This window comes from Brassica napus, chromosome A5 (genome assembly GCF_020379485.1).
Source record: "Brassica napus cultivar Da-Ae chromosome A5, Da-Ae, whole genome shotgun sequence".
Taxonomy (NCBI): domain Eukaryota; kingdom Viridiplantae; phylum Streptophyta; class Magnoliopsida; order Brassicales; family Brassicaceae; genus Brassica; species Brassica napus.
Window position 1 is genome coordinate 23,757,891 of NC_063438.1, and position 18,517 is coordinate 23,776,407.

The window sequence follows — 18,517 nt, forward strand, 5'->3', positions numbered from 1 at the left end:
TTGTGCTTCTCTTTTCTTGGATCAGTAAGCTCTGTAACGCTGATACGTTGATGCTTAAATGGCAGTGCCATATACAAAAGAGCGTTGAGTTAAATACAACTGGCAGTGTCATATTAAAAGACTGTTAAAGTTAAAAGACGCACTGATTATAGTTTGATCACAAAAAGTATTCGTGCCTGACAAAAGAGATTTGCTAACATAACGCACAAGACTTAACAGCTGAGTTCCCTAACTTCAAGCGATAAAGTACTCCTCCGGAGTAAAAAACTTCAATCCATTCGCCTGCAACCAAAGAAAGTAGCTTTCTATCAGAACAGTCACGCAAAGTATCTCGAGTATTGCTGAGATGTTTGTAACAAATACCTGCGCAAATTTAATGTCTGCGTCGCTGTGATCGCCTTTTCTTCCGGCTGCATCCCCAACATAGAACGATCTAATGATACAAAAGTTAGTATAACCAAACTGAAGTGCTAGAGAGAACACAAACAAACAAATGGAGTTTAAACAGGAAAGAAAGCTGACGGTAAATGCGTGTGTAGTCTTTCAGACTTGCTAGAAGTTTCACAGGTAAATCAAAAAATTTAAAAGCAAGTTGGGAGAAAACTAACTTATCCATATCAATTTCAATTCCAGAGTTAAAGTGCTTCTTCATGAGTTGCCACATTCCAGGCTTGGGTTTGCGGTAAAGGTCATCTTTACCACCAGAACTTGCGACTCCGCAGGCTATAAACACCTGCATCCAGAACAAAACCGTTAACAATCTTCAGATACTAACGTCAGCTTATGAGAACTTGCAAGACAGAACTAACTAAAACATAGGGCTTTTGTTTGCATCATAGTTTCGTCTAATTACTCTAAATAATAACTAGGATTTGTTGAAGCGGTGCTCTTGAGAATACAAAATAACGTTATTTAGTAATGAAAAAACAAACCGCACTTCACCTGAATGGGGACCTCCACGCGTTTGATAAAACTGTTGAGGCGTCCAATTTTCGAGTCCACAGCAGCTTGTCTTTTGTTTTTCCACCGGTCAATGTTAGACTCATTTGTGAAAATCACCTGATGGCCATTTCAAAATCAGTATCTCTATACGAACAAACTGAAACAATTCAGTCACATGGACTCTATGGAATTCAAAATGAAAAGTACCAACCAGCTTATAGCCTTGACTATAAAGACTTTGCAGTTTCTCAGGAATGGAAGGATACATAAGTGACCATGCATCTGCACCTACTCTGCGAAAGAGGAAAACGAAAATAATAGGGTTCCATTAGGACCAACATTTATTATATGTACACTGTGATTGACTTTTTGGAAATCATAAATGATCACTGAAAGAGGTTGGAAACAGAAAAGAATTGCAAATTCTGAGAGACCGAATGGCTTCTTACTTTTTCACAGATGTGTTTGCAAGGCATCCATCAAAATCAAATGCAGCTATCTTCTCTGAATCATTAAGACCATCATCCTGTTAAGATGCAGCAACTGAATTAATCGTTAAGACACACAATACACTGCCTTATATTTATACTAGGAAAATAACATTATATCTAAAGATGATATCTGACCCGCTCAAGGAATATTACAGTCTCAAACGCTTTCCACTTGGGTAATAGACTGGCATCCTGAAAAAAAAAAAAGAAGACAGTATTAGCAGCCAGAGACATAAGATCGGAAAATGAATACGTATGTCACAGCTGCAAAGTCCCTAAGAATAAGATAAAGTTAACGGATAATACAGAACGTTAACTTAATACACACTAAGACTTACCCTGTACTTTTCCTTCACATCAGAAGCTGAAAAGGAGATTTCTGCTTCAGCTACGACCTGAGAAGTTGACTCACTGGTGTTCATCTGCATAACACAATGTTTAAAATCAGTTAGGAGGATCTCTATCAGTAAGAACAGACTATTAACCATGAGCAGGTGTTTAAATATATCTTATTGCTTGCATACCTTAGGTTTTCTAGTACCCGGTTGGTTCGCATTGGTTTGTAGTTCATCTTCAACCACTATCTCTCCAACCTTCACAAAAAAAAAACAATCAATTACAGGACAATGAAAATTTAGCATTTACAAAATTATATTAGAAGAAGTGATTAATGCTATCTTAACCTGAGAGTGTTTTCTTTTGTTTGTCTCCTCTGTTTGGTGGTGATCAGTTCCAGTCTCATCATTATCTTCGTCCATCTTCTGCAACCCCGCCAGGAAATGGAGTAAGAAGTTAATTCAGAGAGGCCTCAAATATGTAAGCCTCGAAATGTAAGCAAATATCTGTGAAGAGTTTTACTAGTAAACCTACCAAGGTCTTGTTCACGCATTGTTGGACCAGTTCCTTTAATGCATCTTGATCTCCATTCTGTTATTTTGTAACAAATGAATCAAATATAAAAGATGTGTCAGCACGACTAAGGCTGGTTATATGTTTGGGTGTTTATTCAACATGAACTAACAATGATGTCGTGCCATTGGTATATCTGAGAGTCAACGTGACGATTCTTTTTATCAAATATTCAACATAACACATCTATGTTCAAAATAAAATTATCTGTTTCAATTTATGATCCTAGTAACCAGAGGACATATGCAATCCTCCAGAAGTTCTATCCACTTAACTGGAAATTCTTAATCTATAAATACAGACTAACCTGCAGCGATGAAAATCCACCAATGTGCTCTACGGAATCAACTGCAACTGATTCAACGGGGAAACATCCCAAGTGATGCCATTTAGTCATATCAAATCCCCGAGAGTCTCTGGTCACCATCCCTAATCTCAGTTCTTTAGCAGCAATCGGCTGAGAGCACTTCTTGCATGATGATCTGCTTGATTTGGCGTACTCAGCAATAACTTTTGAAGATGCAGAGGAACCTTTCGTCTCCTTAACTTTCTGCCCACTTTTTTCATCTGATCCGGCCTTTTTAATCTCTACCTCTTCCTCAACCTGTAAGCAGTTAAGAAATGTAATTTATTATACATTCTAAATCCACATGAGCAAACCATAATGAAGTAAGCCCTTTGCTATCTAGTAACCTGAGAATGTTTTCTTTTGTTTGTCTCCTCCGCTTGCCCTTTATCAGCTACAGATTCATCGTTAACTTCTTCCATCTTCTGCAAATCCACAAAGAAATGATATAAGAAGTTAGTACATAAAACACTATAAACACACTATCAAACAAGGTTTTTGCTAGTACATCTACCGAGGTCTTCTTCCCGCATTGTAGCACAAACTCCTTTAGTGCATCCTGGTCATCGCTCTGTTTAGCATAACAAATGAAGCAGTTATGCAATATACGGCAGTACAAACAAAGAAACTTATTACTTATATGTTTTGTAATTTATTCAACGGGAGACTGACAAAAAAATGACGCCATTGATATATTTGAAAATCCACGTGACATTGACAATACTTGTGAAATAGAATTATTGGTTTGATTTTATGATCTAAGTTACCGAAGGATATATTCAACCATCCAGAAGCTCTATCACCTTAACTAGAAAACTCCAAATATGTGATACAGACTACTAACCTGCAGTGATGAAAATCCACCAATCTCCTCTACAGAATCAACTGCAACTGATTCAACAGGGAAACATCCCAAGTGATGCCATTTAGTCATATCAAATCCCCGGGAGTCTCTAGTCACCATCCCCAACCTCAGTTCTCTAGCAGCAATCGTCTGAGAGCACTTCTTGCATGACGATCTGCTTGATTTAGCATACTCAGCAATAACGCTCGCAGAAGCAGAAGAACCTTTCGCCTCCTTAACCTTCTCCCCACTTATTTCATCTGATCCAGGATCTTTAATCTCTTCTTCCTTCTCATCGACCTGCTTCATTTCAACAGATACAAGCAGTTATATCAGTCTACATTCCAAATCTACATGAGCAAACAAGAGTGAACTATCTTATCTTACTTCTTTAGCACGCTCACCACACTGTTCCACCAGTTTCGCCAAAGCATCCTGATCATCTTTCTGCCACCATCACACAAATGCATTAACACAAATAACAGTAAATAATATTTTATTAACAAAACAAAAAAAAAGGTAAAAACTTTGGATGAGAAACGCTAACCTCTAAAGCGGATAAGCCTTTGACATCATCAACGGAATCAATCGCCACCGAATCGGTAGGGAAACACTCCAGATGGTGCCACCTGGTCATGTCGAATCCGCCAGGTCCCTTGCTAATCATCCCCACCCTTAAGGTTTTCGACGCGATCGCCTTCGAACACGCCTTGCACGAAGACCGGTTCGACTTCGCGTACTCCGCTACGATCGGCATCTTCTTTGATGGTAGAGACACTTTCCTCCTCGTTCTCGGAAAAAAGAGATTGGAAGAGTGGATAATCGAAAGAGAGGAAGAGTGAGAGTGATGAAAGACGAAGGAAGTTAAAACCATATGGCCATTGGGGGAGATTTCGAGAAAATTAGGGCTCAGTTCACATTTTCCCGCCATTCTGAAGTGGAAGAAGACTGTGGAATTGTAATTGACCTGGAGTATAAGGACTTGCATGTAAATACATATTGCTTTACAGTCTCAAGATAGAATTTCCTTTTTTTGTTTATTGGGCTTTAGTTTTATTTATTGGGCCGTTTTAACCTATAAAAGTCCAATAACTGACACTTGAGTTGGTTTCAAACTTTTCAGGGGGAATTCAACTTTATGGAACCTTTTTTTTTTTTTTTTTGTAACGGTTAACTTTATGGAATTTCTCACTATTGTAAATTTTTTTTAACACTGGATAACTATAATTTTAGAAATATTACAGACGATTCTATAGCCGACAGTTTTACCTGCCATATAAGAATTCACGCATGACTGCATCACCTGAGCTACCCTGAGCATTATCATATGAGTATTCCTTGCGCCATACTTTAGATCTCTTGTAAGTTTTTTCTCTCTTAATTTGCATAGTTCCATCTTCTCCGAAAATTAAAATCTAGATCTTCTGATATAAAAGTATTAATAAATTCTTGGTCAAACCACTAGACCAAGGCGTTCACTATTGTAATTTTAAGTGATTTTTATGCTAACTATTATAAACTATATATAACCCTTTGATTTTTTTTCCATCTACTATAGGCATTACATATAAGCATAAATAAATTAATTGAAGTATAAACTTTCATAGTTAACTAAACATTACACAAAAAAGCGAACAACAACTAAAATTGCACGAGGATGCAAGGGAAATCAAAAGGTACACCAAGTGCGTAATTGGGAAGAGAGCTGTCCTCTGACCAAACAAATATAAAATGGCTATGTCACCAGTATCTTCGATTATTTGAATAAAATAATTTATGAAGAAGAATCTCTTATTTTTAACGAGGAAAAAAGAGAGAGAATCTCTTGCAGTTTTAACTCAGCCAACCAAACAAAACGCTAGGAATCGACGCCGTGATAGAAGGACGCGTACCATACCAAGTGTCTTCATGCATGTCTTCGAGAGATATTACCACGCCACGTTCACTTCATGTCTTTTGTAATAATGTTCTTTGACCTTTTTTTTCTGTATCCACTTGGTCTAAAGAAACCAACGATAACCCACGTCCCCCGATTCACGTGTATTTATTATTTTTTGTTTACAAAGAAACAAAAGCTTCAGTTAGTCCCATCTAATTTTTCAAACTGACTAAAAAGAGGGCAAGTTAACAAGACATAGTTCGACTTATATATCGTAAAACATGCATACATAACATAAGACAGTTTTCCATATTTCATAACCATGTAAAAACCAAACTCAATTTGGATAATAAAAACATGGTAAACACATATAATTATTATCTAACAACTATTAAATCCTCTCAATTCTTATTAGCTTTCCAAAACCGTTAACATGCGTTTTAGACGTTGGCACTTCGACGACGGTCGTGGCTACTCCCCCAACCAGAAACCCCCCTACGAAGCTCAGCCGCAGCAATGAGAAACTCGGCTTGTTGCAGCGGACTTAGGAGCTCCACCACACCTGTGATCGTTCTCAGTCGGAGATCATCGGCTCGATGAACGATCTCTGCTAGCCGTCGTATCCTCTGGTCGAGATTCGACACAGTTCCCATGACGAGCTCGCTCGCGTCGTCTTGCCACTCTGATAACTCTTCCGTTATCGCATTCTCTTCCTTTACCGTCTCGCATTGTAGCTCACTCACCTTCCTGCCTTTGACAAATTTAAACCTAATATTAAAATTTAAATAATCAAAATGTATATAGTTAGTCGTCCTCATGCTTACGTATCGAAGAACAACATAAAATAACACTTTTGCAACAACAAGAAAAACCATTACAACTACCAAAATAACAAAAATAATTAAATATTTATAATCATGATCAAATGCGTTTTAGAGATTGATTGTTTGTAATTTATGTTTTAGTTTTTGGTTTTGCTTTTGTAAAAACTTTTTATCAATCAAGTTTTTAGCTTTTAGTTTTTGTTTTTGTAAAAACCATTTCACTTGCCAATCAAGCTTTTTAACAAATAAATTCCCTAAAATTTAAGGAAACTTGTTTCTCAAAATTTTAACCAATTTGTGAAGAAAAGCCAAAAACCAATTTTTTGTGGATTTTCAATACAAAAACGAATTTTGTATAAAATACTATAGTTTAATTAATTAATAATTAAGTAAATAATGTTTTCATAAAGATAAAATTTCCATACAATTTTTTTTTATCAATTAACATTAATGTAAAATAATTTATGTGTTTCATATATGTAAATAATAGATAATATTAGTATTAGTTGTAACCAATTACTTACTAATATCTATAAATAAATTATTGAATAATTTTATTATACATACTAAACAACAACTAAAAATTATAAATTTAAAATATTATATCAATACAATATATTATATTAATTTGAAAAAACAGCCATTCAACTTCAAAAAAACAAAAAATATTTTATGTAATAAAATCTATAAATAGTTTCAAAATTTTAAAATATTTTAATTTTAATAATTTATAAATATTTTATTAATTATATTTAAGTATAACACTTAAAAGTAAAATAATTTAAAACATGGTAATGTTTTTATTTAAAATAACAGCCCCTATATTTTGATAAATTTTAATGGTAATTTTTTAAAAAATTATTATTTTAAAATAATCTATTGCTTATTTTATAAAAAAAAACTAAGAATACAGCAAAACCAAAATCTAAAAACCAAAAACCAAAACTAAAAGCTGAAAATCAAAAATCAAAATCTAAAAGTTAAAAACTAAAAACTAAAATCTAAAACCCAAAAACTAAAACCAGAAACTAATGGAAACAATCTATCACCTTAATCTCGAATGTTTTATATCTTGATTTCTCCATATGTTATCAACACAGAAAAATTAAAGTAAATAATCGAGTTAATGAAATATATACACAATCTATGACCATAATTTCTCTCTTTAATCTTCCCCTGTAATTAAAATTTTAAAGTCAACTTATGCTTGTGACAAGTATTGTTTTGGTAAGCACAGCTAGCTTGTTTTCACAAAAGTTATGATATTTTGGAATATCTTTTCATAAAACAATAAAGTCATTACATATTACATTTTTGATTGGTAAACTTAAGTATGTAACTAGGGTTTTGGTAAATAACCTGAATTGAGAAGGAGATAGATCACTGAGATCACCGGTACGAAACCCCCGGAGAATATCAACGATACGAGACTCAAACAAAATACTAGACTCGGTGTAAACCAGATGAAACAAGGTAGTTGGTCGCCAATCACCAACCCAATGGAGTGACCGTTCAAGAGCCGAAGACCAAGGAGCAGCCATAACTCCGACCACATCTTTCTCCGTCGTGGCCAACTTCGCCCTGTGGTACTCTCTACAAAGTTCCATCACTCTCTGCACCGCTTCCCTCAGCCGTTCCTCGTCACCGGTAGCAGAGTTGCGGTGGTGGTTTTGGACGGAGCGCAGGTGGTTGAGGTGGTGTTGTAGCTGCCCTATCCATGTGTGTTGAAATTTCTTGAAGCTCTCTATCGCTGTCTCTTGGCTCATTATTTTTGGGTCCTCCGTAGTGTTCGGGATGGTCGAGCCATTTTATATTATCTCAAACACTATGCTTTTATATAAAGATTTTTATTTGGTCACCGACTTTGTTATTGTATTAAACGTATACCTTATTGATTAGTCAAAAGAAAAGTAAAGTTCTATTTCTATCGCGTTGTGAATTGATGGTGTATTTTTTTGGACAAGTTACGTTACGTGTAAAACTGTATCCAGTTGTCAAAATTATAAGACTTGGCCAGCTTTGTAAATGATTCAGGTGTAAATGTGAAAACCGAACTGGTTTGGTCTCAAGTTCCGTAGATTCTATACCAAATCCAAGATAAAATGACAAATTTGAAATTTCAGTATATATTGGTGACAGGCAGCATACTGATACAAACCGGATTAGTTTAGGAATCAATCGTGAATCAGAGAATAAACCGGGTACGTTACCCACCGAGCCTGGACCCAGAGACGTTGTGGAGACATAAGATTCTCGGATAGGACTACTTTTGGGCCCATGAGATCTATCAAAATATATTGGACCCATCTGATTATTATCTAACATATTTGGTCGGTGGATCAGAATAAGTAAAATATACTATAATGGACCCATCAGAGTGTTGTCATCCTATTATCTAAAACATATTTGGTCCGTGCTTCATTTTCATTTTAGAAGATATTTCAATTCCACTAACACAACATTTTATTCACTTTTAATCTTTCTGTTTGATGCACTAATTGATATCATAATTCATATTATAAAACCACAACATACAACTTGAAAGTATAGCCATGAGTCCATGACAATAATATCTTATTATTACGAATTATTTACATAAACAGAAGATAGTGACGATAACTAATAATAGATGGAGAACAGCTCAAAGATGCTTCTGTCTCTCTGATCAAATATTGACAAACAAAATAGTATAAAAAAAAAAAAAAAGAGGGCACAGTCGCATACTGCAATCCTTCCCTTAGTCCAACGGTCAGCAAATTTTCTCCTCATTTATTTCCCCTAAACCAAAAATATCCCCACCACCTAAAATTACCTTAATACCCCTGGCGGAATCTATCCACTGTCCGGCGTTGACTTTGAACGAGAAAGGTAAACCTCGCATTGTATCGAAGTCTTACCGATTCTAAACCCAGGAACCACAGTAAACGCAACTCTCGGCTCAGATTCCGACAAGCACTCTTCCGACACGCTCTTCATGTACACTTCCGAGAATCTACAACCCTCAGAAACTCGAAAGATCGAAGCTTCGGGCTCCAAAGAGAACGCAAGGCAATGCAAGAGCCAAACCCGTTTCGCCATCTCCAAAAACGCACCGCAGAAACTCGTCTCGGGAAACTCCCCGGCAGAGACTTGGTTCCTCACGTGCGAATGTCCGAAGAAGGCAACCTCCATCTTCGGATGCACGAGCTGCAAATACTTACCCCTGCAGAACCTCGAGAATCTCGACTTGGGCCTTGACGCTATGTACTCTCTTACCTTCACCGATCTAAGCTCCGTGAACCTCTCCAAGAACATCTCTCTGCTCTTACTCGATGATGATTCGGTTGAGAAGTAAGGTAGATGAAACGCTTCGAACATTACTTTACAAACGAAATGCTCGAAGGCGAAACACGTGTGGTCTCGCTTGTAGTAGTACACTCCAGGCTGTATCGCATCAGCTGCTCTATCCACGTCCCAGCCGGAGAATCTCATTTGCTGAACCATTGTTTTGACGAATCCTCTGATAGACTTGACTGTGTGATGCAGATAAGTAACGAAATGAGTTGGACTATTATGATCGCTTTGGTTAAATCTCTTTTCCATCAACTTGTTCTGACTCGTTAAATCTTGAAACTTCTCTTTGAGAAAGAGTATCTCAGAGTCTTTAAGCTTCAACTGACACTCCATCTTCTTCCCAGTGATCTCGTAAGTCTTCAACAAACTTCTCAGCTCTTGAATCTCCGCGAGGACAAGAGTTCTATCGGGGTTACTATCAAACTCCTTCTTCAAGAAACTCTGTTTCATCTCAGACAATGTCTTCAGCTCCGAGACCACCAAGCTGTCCGCTCTTTGAATCCCAGCTGGATCGTACGGTGACTGAGCGTACTGCAGCTGCGCGTAGCCTGATTTAATCGAAGAGACCGTGGCGAAGAGCTTTGCGAGAAGAGCTTCCATGGCGAGTCTTTTCTCATACTCTTCCTCGAGTTTGTCGAACGACTCTGAAAGATTTGCAGCATTCTTCACCAAGTCTTTGTCACCTTCTGGAACCACACCGGTTAGCTTTTTAACGTTGATGACTTTCACAAACGCGCGTCTGAGTTTTCCTTTTCCTGAAGCAACAACATCCAGTGGCTTCACAGTCTCCATCTGCAAAGATAATGATAAGGAAGAAAGTTATGAATGGGACTCGGTAATGGATGTCAATATCTAAATAAAAAGGAAAAGGTAAAAGCAAAATTTAGATCTAGGACCATTAATGGAACTTTGTAAGAGCAGATAAGATGATTTCACTAATGGCTAACACTACACTTTTTTTGTCACAAAGGAGAGAGGCAATGCATATACATAGAGAGGGAGTTACATGCCTACAATGTCAAGTGGGCACAGCTTAAAGACTCATCCAAAGTTGTGGGGACAATGTGGTTCATATATAAAAGAAAATGTGTTTTTTTTATTTGAAGGAATAAACAATCAAGAAGTGTCCAAGGAAGAAGAATAAACAACTTGCGTGTGTAGTACCATTTTCTTTTTCATGATCCGATCTACTTTTTTCTTTCTTTATTATTCTCATTAATGTTATGAAATCTTTTGGTTTGCTATATATATAGTGGGGGATATATAGTCAAAATATGCTGCTATAGAATCAAACAAATAACATAGAATAAAAATTGTACCCAAATGGGTTATCTGCAGAGAGAACACATGACACATGCAAATAATTCAACACCACCCCTCTGTTCTCATTTTCTATTTAACTTTTTCTTGAAAAGAAACAGTCAAGAAAAAAGTGCAAAAGAGAGTACAAAAAGAGCTAATGAGTTTAAATACATGTAGATACTCTTTGAGTTATCAATTATGGAACACTGAGAAACCAAAATCAGTTTAAACTAGAATCCAAGGATCAAAAAGTGCCCCCACACACAAAAACACACATGCTTGTATGCATATGGTTCTATTGAATGGTCATTTGATTCCACTCATTTGAAAAAAGATAAAGGTAGGGCAGACTCTAAGCCTAACATAGCTACCTAACATTTTGTACAGTCACAGACTTACTACTCACAAAAACATTCATATTCTCTATTTCACTTAACCATATCACTTTTTGTTTTTGAATATTAACCCAAAGATCTAGTGATTAAGTAACCTAGAAATGAACTCAGGTTTTCTATGATCTGTTTGTTAGTTGTTTACACTTCATTGTAGAGTGAATCTGAAGAAAAAAAAAGAAATGAACAGAAATGACAGACTAACCTCTTCTTTAAACCCTTACAGATTAAATCAATCATAAGAAACTTCAAATCACTACCTACTGAAAAGAAGGGTAGGAAACAAAGAACAGATAAATAGAATGCAATACTCCTTATGTGCACGCAATGTGAATTCAAGAACCATGGTATGGATTTTCAACGATGGGATTTTTGATAAGCCTCGCAAGTTACTTATTGATTGTAAACTAGAGAAACAAAACCGAATCATTTAGAAGAAAGAAAACAAGATTTGATCAGATGTTGATTAGCAAACCTGATCGAAGAAAATACACTCTCCCCGGTAATATTCTCTCTGCTTTATCACTTCCTATCGACAATATGGGCAACAAAACGAAAAAGAGATAAAAGGTAGAGATTCCTTCGCGGTTTCAAGACAAACCCGGAGCTCGAGAATGACAAGAAGAAAAAGAAAAAGTGTTAAGCTTTCGAAGTTTAGAGAGAGAAAGAAGTGTAGACTAGTAGGGGGAGGTGAAAGAGTAAATGACAGAGAGAGGTGAAGCAGAGTGAGCCTTGGGAAGTTCAAAAGACTCAAGTTTCCTGATATACCCTCGTAACTTAAGAGATATTTACACCGACATTGACGCTTGACGCTGCGGAAACGTCGAAACGGAAAGGGTGTTGTTGGTAAGTATGCAGACAAATACAGATTTATGACATGTTTTAAAAATTTGCTACTACGTACGTAGTCAGACAAAGTCGCAATACCACACGGTTAGGAAAGTTGTTGCGTGAAGACCGGTCCGCCTGGTACGAGTGTGGTTCGAAAAGTGACACGTGGCAATTCAAGAGTGTAACGATCACACATTTGAATTGCTTTGCGCATAACTCAAGTTAATGGCTGATTATTACATAATCAACGAGAATTTGTAGGTTAGTTTCTATTACTTAATAAAATATTTTGCATACGTACGTAACACAGAAGAGACAAAAAAAAGTAGCGCATCATTCCACAAACTTGTAATCAAATCTTAATTATTTAAATTTAAGGAAAGTTCAACTTGCATAAAGACAGCTAACTAGCAAGACTGGTTTTACACTAATTACGTGTGAAAAACAGAACAAGTACAGTTGTATGTCTTATCGATGGAAGCAAATCAAGGATGCTAATTGCCAAGTCCAACGTTTGAATTTATCTTAAGAAGTTACTATAACTAAACAACTGTTAGTCTTATAATGGGGTTAAATGTAAACTTACTCTTATAGCGGTAGCTATACATACGGTTATGAATACATGGAGTGGAGCTGGTAACGGAATAAAGTTCAGACAACTGAATTTCAATATTCAAAAGAAAAATTGAGAGCAATGAGCGAGGCTAGTACATGTAGGCTTCCCTTTAGATTACCCTTTATTTGATACAATAGAGTGGTTTTCTATTTACACAATCACACACATATATTTATGGAGTAGTACTGTTGATTTACCTAGAAGACAATAGAGTAAAAAGGAGGTATTGATGTTGATTAGACAAATCGTTGAAGTGCTTCTGATCTGTTTCAGCTTTTTTTTCCTTCTTGTTTTCTAATTATTTTGTCTTTTCTTCAGGACTTACAGTGGGTAAGCAATTAGCACCATCCAACGGGCACATCCAAGGTAGGACCATTAATGGGCTCAGTAATGGGCTCTATAAAAGGGGCCTAGTAACATAATCAGTAATAATGACCATTTATAAACACTAACCACAAAAGGTAATTTCCACAAGAAAAGAGCACAGAAAGGTTAGTACATTACTGCTTTGGAAATGAACTGTTCCATATCTGCAAATTGGTTTGTTTTGATTCTGTCTAGGGTTCGATTCGAACATAACTTGTACTCGTGAAGCTACAGAAAAGAGATGGGAGAATCTAAGAGCTTTACTGGGTCTTATAAAGACTTTGTTTAATTTATTCATCGTCTTTATTCTTCTTCACAGCTTCTAACCTGAAGCTGGTCCTCCTGCTTACTTTATTCATCGTCTTTACTCTTCTTCACAGCTTCTAACCTCAAGCTGCTCCTCCTTCTGGTAAATTACCACCTTAGTTTTTATTGATTTTTTTTATAAATTTCTGATCAGCAATTATTGATTTGGGTGCTTTTTTTTTCTGCTCACTCATTATCCTAATCATCAGTTTGGTTCTAGTTGGTAAGACTATCTACAATGATTTTAACACCCTCTTAGTTTTTAACATCCTCATTTTTTTCTTTTTAACATTCCACATCATCTTTTCTCTCTTCCACTTCATTTATTCAACACCCACTTCGTTTTGTACTTTACAATAATTTTGTTTTAAAAAATTCAACATTCTACTCTACAACTTTTAATTCATATTTTTTGTTTTTTAAAACATAACAATTACATATTAATAAGTAATTTAAAACTAAATAAAATAAATTTTAATAATATTTATTTAAAATTATTATACTAAACTTATTTTTAAATAATACCAAAATCACTATAATAAAAAACTAAAATTAAGAACATATTCATTTTTAAGTTAGATATTTACTTAATTTTATTCAAAAGTAAGAAACTTAATATTATTAAAACAACTAAAATTAAAAAAAAACTTTTAATATATACAATACAAGCACACATTATTAATAAATTTTAAACACACACGATATGAAGCACACAAAATAAAAATACATTAATTAGTACATTGGAAATTTGGTTTTGAAATTGATAATTGTTGGGATTTTGAAAGTTGAACAGAAAATTAGAAGAGTTTTGGGTGTTAAAAAGATTATTATTAGGATTCATTTAACCAAAAAAAGTTTAAAACACTAAAATAGTTGATTATAATGAAAATGATGATTTTTTCTGTATCCAAATGAAATGAGAGTAGTCTCTATTTATAAATAATCTTTTTCTGAATTTTGATATTTTAAAAACAAATTTTATTATGTAATAAATGTGTTTGAATTATTAGGTGAAGTTAAATATCAAGTGAAATTTGCTCAGTCAATAAGAGCAAAACATTTAAATCTTATCCAGACTAAAAAAACAGGTTAATCCGTATGCGTGACGCACGCGCTAAATGCGCTAAATGTTTTTGGCCATTCACAGAGCGACACGTGGTAGTACGGGCCACAAAATTTTTTTTCAGCTGTTGAAACTTTTCAATGCTTGTTGATAACACATAGATAAACACTTGTATAACATCCTCACTGCAAGGGTTTAAACTGTTAAAAGTGAGTTTCAACACCCCGTTGTGGGTGGTCTAATTAAATTGATAGTTAACTTACTCTTTATTCTTCTTATGAACTCGCGGTTGAGTTTGATGTCATATTTGCTGTAAATGGAAACCAGGTTCGTTGGTTAAGCCCATGTCCTCGGTTCTGAAGTAGACTACATGATCATCGTCCTCTAAAACATCCTCTCAGTCGTGATTGCTCAATTTGTAAATACAATGCTCTCACCTCTCAATATGTTTTATGCTGCTGGAGATTGTTTTGACTTTGTTTATAATATCTGTGTGTGCAAACAGCAAGGGAAGATCGGTGGCTGGATCATTTCAAGGTAAAAGGGGACATGCTGATGGAAAACATAGCAAGGCTCGTTTTAATCATCCTAAAAGGAGTCAAAATGGATGATAAAGGGAATGTTTATGTCGCTGATACTTTGAACCTAGCCATAATTGGAGATTCAGGTATGCATTCTTATTTTTTGTACAATTATCAAACTTCAATGATGTAAAGAGTCCTTTTTGAACATTTTCTTTCACAGATGTCACTACTATAACTGGAGGGAAATCATATGTAGCTGGGTTGTAGAGATGGGCTATGCTCAGTCCTATGCCACAGAAGAGGGATCAAGGCGTCGCCATCAAGGCAGCAGCATCAGATACGGTGAAGCCTGTAGAGTACAATATAATAATGAAGGATTGTTGATTTGTTTCATACTCTAATTTGCTTTTTGTTGCTGTTAAAGAATTTTCTCTCTATGTGTTTCCTTTTAAATCCACAGCTTTTCTTCCAAAATATAAATCTATTCACCAGAAGGAAAAGATGACTTCCTTTGGTAAGAATATCTGTGGCTGATTGTTTCATGTTACTTGTTGCAGGGTCAGTGAAAGCTGAAAACAAGACCAGCAAAGAGTTTTGAGACCATGGTCCTTAGTACAGGTATGACACTTGTAGCTTTTCTAGAATTGATCTTGCATTCTAACATTAGGATGTAAAAATGAGTATATTCAAGGGACTAAAGGTAGAATGAGCAGAATACAGTTTCGAAAGGGAAAAAGAATAAAAACATAAAGGGCCCTACCGGGTTCGAACCGGTGACCTCTTGATCTGCAGTCAAATGCTCTACCACTGAGCTAAGGACCCTTTTTGTCGTTATCCGTAATAGTTTACATTTTTATTACTTAAAATTTCACCGTAAGAGATTAGGTGCTCATGCAAAAACCATTGTGATTTCTCCATGGTTGTCTGGCTTTGAGACATAGCTAACGCATGAATATGATTCTTAATTCACGTTCAGTATTCCATTGTTATCTAATTAATGTAGAGATTGCTTGAAAATTTTGTAATTTCATACGTGTTTTGTTTGTAATGGAAGTTATTAATCTAACGAATTCGTAGCCTGCCTCTAATCATCCGATTTACTTGCTTGGGTCGCACACCATCCATCCCCTTTCTCAACCTCACTAGTCACTACCCCCTCTTTGATTTCACTCGTCGAATGCATATTTTATATTTATTTGTTCCTTAATAAGTCGAATTATGGAGTCCTACTTAAATGTAGAATCAAACACAATAACAAATATGTAGTCTATTAGCAACGGACCTTTAGTTTATTCAGATTCATTCAAATGTAGAATCAAACACAATAACAAATATGTTATAATGTTGTTTTCCTATTTTTAAATATTTCTTACTAAAGCATATAATTGTAAAGAATCTCATTCCAAGTATCTGGTACGCCAGAGAGACACCAGTGGCTGCAATCATTGCCGGTTCGTCCGCCTATACCGTAAATGGAAGGGTGACCATCTTTGCGAAGCAATGAAAGCATAGTAATGTCTAACAAAGTCACCGGTTTGGTAATTTTCCCGAGTGCTCTCTTCAAAACTCCAACTTCTGGTGGCAATCCTCCTGGATAATTTGTCCCCCAAAGTGGTTCCGTCTGTCCCGCGCAACTATGTGCCGCTGGTTCACCCCATAGAGATCCACTACCAAACAAACAAAATGAAAGTTTAAAATATCTGATTGATTGCCGATTAAGAAAATGTGTATAACAACTTACTTGTAATGAGATGGTGAAATTCCTTGGAAAAATACTCTAGTTTTGCTAGTATCTACCACGCTATCGACCCATTTGCCCCAAGTTCCAAGTGCGATTTCGAATGCCGCCATGCGGTCCATGTCTTTTGTGAAGTTACTTCCTATTTGAATATAATCCCATCTGCCCAAAACAATTCGAACATAAACTTCTAGTGATTTAACTAAGCTAAGAATAACTGAATAAGCAAAGTGAAGAATTACGATTTACGGCTCCACCAATGCCAAGTGTTGAAAATCAGTGTATCCATTCCTAACCAATTCTTTCCATCGTTGATCGAATCAAGCTTCATCACGCTCCCAATCTTCTCACTCACTATATCTACCAAATACGGATTCCTATCAAACTTTATTTCAACTCCATACTCATTAAGCATTTATGGTTTAGTTTGGTTTAACTCATCCCGGTTTTCTATTTGAAAGATATATTTTACGTAACCAGAACGAGTGTATTATTATTACCTGGAATGTGAAGGTTGAGATAGTGCCTTCTGTGGTCATAGTATAGGGAGACTTGGGAACAGAAGAGTGGAGCATACATGTCAAAGACTGCCATTGATTTAGGCTAAGAGAATCACCTACAAACATTATCTTCTTCCCTCTATTTTTCTGCAAAAAATCTACTCCATTGAACCTACACAACAAAACAGTAAAATAACGGTGGCTTCTTAAGGCAAGTGTGATAAATGATAATTAACGTTAAAATCAAGAAATTTGCTGGCTTGTGTGTGTGTTATATATTCAAAATGATACATTTGATGTAAAACATCTAGAACCAACAACAAAGAAAGAATTTAAAAGGTATTATAGATTAACTGATGATGATACCATGCTAATTTGCATCCCTGTGGTTGCCATCTGAAGGTAGGGTAGTCGAGATCCGGCCGTCCATTTTTCTTGCAAGCGAACTCGCGTCTTATAAATGGACACGTGGAGGGATCGTAGAGAGGGTAGGAAGGATCCTTCACCCACTGTCCCGTGAACATATCACATCCCTTTGCAGGAGGAGGAAGAAGGAGGAGCAGCGACAACACTAACATAGAGCCATAAGAAATGGCGTTATCCTGTAAACCCATTTCACCACAGACGAGAGCAAGAGATAAAGAGAGATCAAATACACACTTGGGATTTTATACACCCATATGTATATAATTTTGTTGTCTGTTTTTCTGAGTCAAATACATGAACTATAATGCCATATAATGCCATATTCGTTTTGGTAAGAAATCTTGAAATCAAATATGAACAGTTCTTTGTATATATCTAGGCTATGAATGCTGACAAATGAACGAGATGAAAAATGCATTCCTAATAAATTTTAACATTCATAGAAACAATTATTTCTTTTTATTTTTTTATTATAGAGAATTAATTAATAAATTTGTTCCTCACTAAATTTGATATAGAATAAACATTCCTCATCATTCTTATATAACTTTATTCTCATCCATTATTTTCCTATATATCCCCTATATATTAATTAAGTATCATTTGAAAAATTATAACCTTAAATTTGTACTATTTAAAAAGAGATCATGCATAGGTGTCACTTTATTATGATATCAATTTAACTTACGTGACAGCTTAAGAATCAATTGAAAAAAAATGTTGGTTCAAATCCAATTTACTAGAAAACATTATATTAACCCAAAATATAAAAATCGTGTATTTTTTCCTTAAATAAAACTACAGAATTATCTAATATGGTTAACATATATATGACAATTAATGACTATGAATAATAAAAGATTTGATAACAATTTTTTGCATCTT

General features: G+C 35.4%; 4 protein-coding genes, 1 long non-coding RNA gene and 1 other non-coding gene across 11 annotated transcripts; 1 reads left to right on the plus strand and 5 right to left on the minus strand.

Annotated features, from left to right (window-relative positions):
• Nucleotides 1-30: 30 nt before the first annotated feature.
• On the minus strand, nucleotides 31-4,535 carry LOC106423563 (polynucleotide 3'-phosphatase ZDP). 3 transcript variants are annotated; one of them, XM_013864334.3, is made up of 17 exons: nucleotides 4,080-4,535; nucleotides 3,920-3,979; nucleotides 3,533-3,835; nucleotides 3,197-3,259; nucleotides 3,036-3,113; nucleotides 2,650-2,946; nucleotides 2,304-2,360; nucleotides 2,117-2,194; nucleotides 1,958-2,026; nucleotides 1,772-1,855; nucleotides 1,569-1,625; nucleotides 1,392-1,468; nucleotides 1,154-1,235; nucleotides 943-1,059; nucleotides 609-733; nucleotides 364-433; nucleotides 31-282 (listed from the first exon to the last, which is right to left on the minus strand). In XM_013864334.3, the coding sequence occupies exons 1-17, from the start codon at nucleotides 4,518-4,520 to the stop codon at nucleotides 235-237; spliced, it is 2,106 nt and encodes a 701-aa protein (XP_013719788.2). In that variant the 5' UTR covers nucleotides 4,521-4,535; the 3' UTR covers nucleotides 31-234. The 3 variants fall into 3 exon arrangements, with proteins under 3 accessions (XP_013719788.2, XP_013719790.2, XP_013719789.2); XM_013864336.3 differs by having other exon boundaries at nucleotides 3,203-3,259; nucleotides 4,080-4,488; XM_013864335.3 differs by having other exon boundaries at nucleotides 3,533-3,832; nucleotides 4,080-4,484.
• Nucleotides 4,536-5,629: 1,094 nt separating this feature from the next.
• Nucleotides 5,630-8,077, minus strand: BNAA05G24650D (protein DELAY OF GERMINATION 1). Of its 2 annotated transcripts, none has more exons than XM_013864272.3 (2): nucleotides 7,595-8,077; nucleotides 5,630-6,179 (listed from the first exon to the last, which is right to left on the minus strand). In XM_013864272.3, the coding sequence occupies exons 1-2, from the start codon at nucleotides 7,999-8,001 to the stop codon at nucleotides 5,852-5,854; spliced, it is 735 nt and encodes a 244-aa protein (XP_013719726.1). In that variant the 5' UTR covers nucleotides 8,002-8,077; the 3' UTR covers nucleotides 5,630-5,851. The 2 variants fall into 2 exon arrangements, with proteins under 2 accessions (XP_013719726.1, XP_013719728.1); XM_013864274.3 differs by having other exon boundaries at nucleotides 5,645-6,158; nucleotides 7,595-8,055.
• Nucleotides 8,078-8,773: 696 nt separating this feature from the next.
• Nucleotides 8,774-11,975, minus strand: LOC106423440 (protein GRAVITROPIC IN THE LIGHT 1). 2 transcript variants are annotated; one of them, XM_013864213.3, is made up of 2 exons: nucleotides 11,738-11,975; nucleotides 8,774-10,360 (listed from the first exon to the last, which is right to left on the minus strand). In XM_013864213.3, exon 2 carries the CDS (start codon nucleotides 10,358-10,360, stop codon nucleotides 9,068-9,070), a length of 1,293 nt encoding a protein of 430 aa, XP_013719667.1. In that variant the 5' UTR covers nucleotides 11,738-11,975; the 3' UTR covers nucleotides 8,774-9,067. The 2 variants fall into 2 exon arrangements, with proteins under 2 accessions (XP_013719667.1, XP_013719666.1); XM_013864212.3 differs by lacking the exon at nucleotides 11,738-11,975 and adding an exon at nucleotides 10,465-11,723.
• A 251-nt stretch (nucleotides 11,976-12,226) lies between these two features.
• Nucleotides 12,227-16,350, plus strand: LOC106423510. 2 transcript variants are annotated; one of them, XR_007339551.1, is made up of 5 exons: nucleotides 12,227-13,484; nucleotides 14,772-14,862; nucleotides 14,950-15,111; nucleotides 15,189-15,310; nucleotides 15,526-16,349. It is a non-coding gene; the product is annotated as an uncharacterized LOC106423510 (long non-coding RNA). The 2 variants fall into 2 exon arrangements; XR_007339550.1 differs by having other exon boundaries at nucleotides 15,189-16,350.
• TRNAC-GCA lies at nucleotides 15,719-15,790 on the minus strand. Its single transcript has one exon. It is a non-coding gene; the product is annotated as a tRNA-Cys (tRNA).
• Nucleotides 16,221-18,320, minus strand: LOC106423458 (protein trichome birefringence-like 41). Its single transcript, XM_048779842.1, has 5 exons — nucleotides 17,573-18,320; nucleotides 17,207-17,378; nucleotides 16,949-17,109; nucleotides 16,710-16,868; nucleotides 16,221-16,635 (listed from the first exon to the last, which is right to left on the minus strand). Exons 1-5 carry the CDS (start codon nucleotides 17,818-17,820, stop codon nucleotides 16,341-16,343), a joined length of 1,035 nt encoding a protein of 344 aa, XP_048635799.1. The 5' UTR covers nucleotides 17,821-18,320; the 3' UTR covers nucleotides 16,221-16,340.
• Between the last annotated feature and the right edge of the window lie 197 nt (nucleotides 18,321-18,517).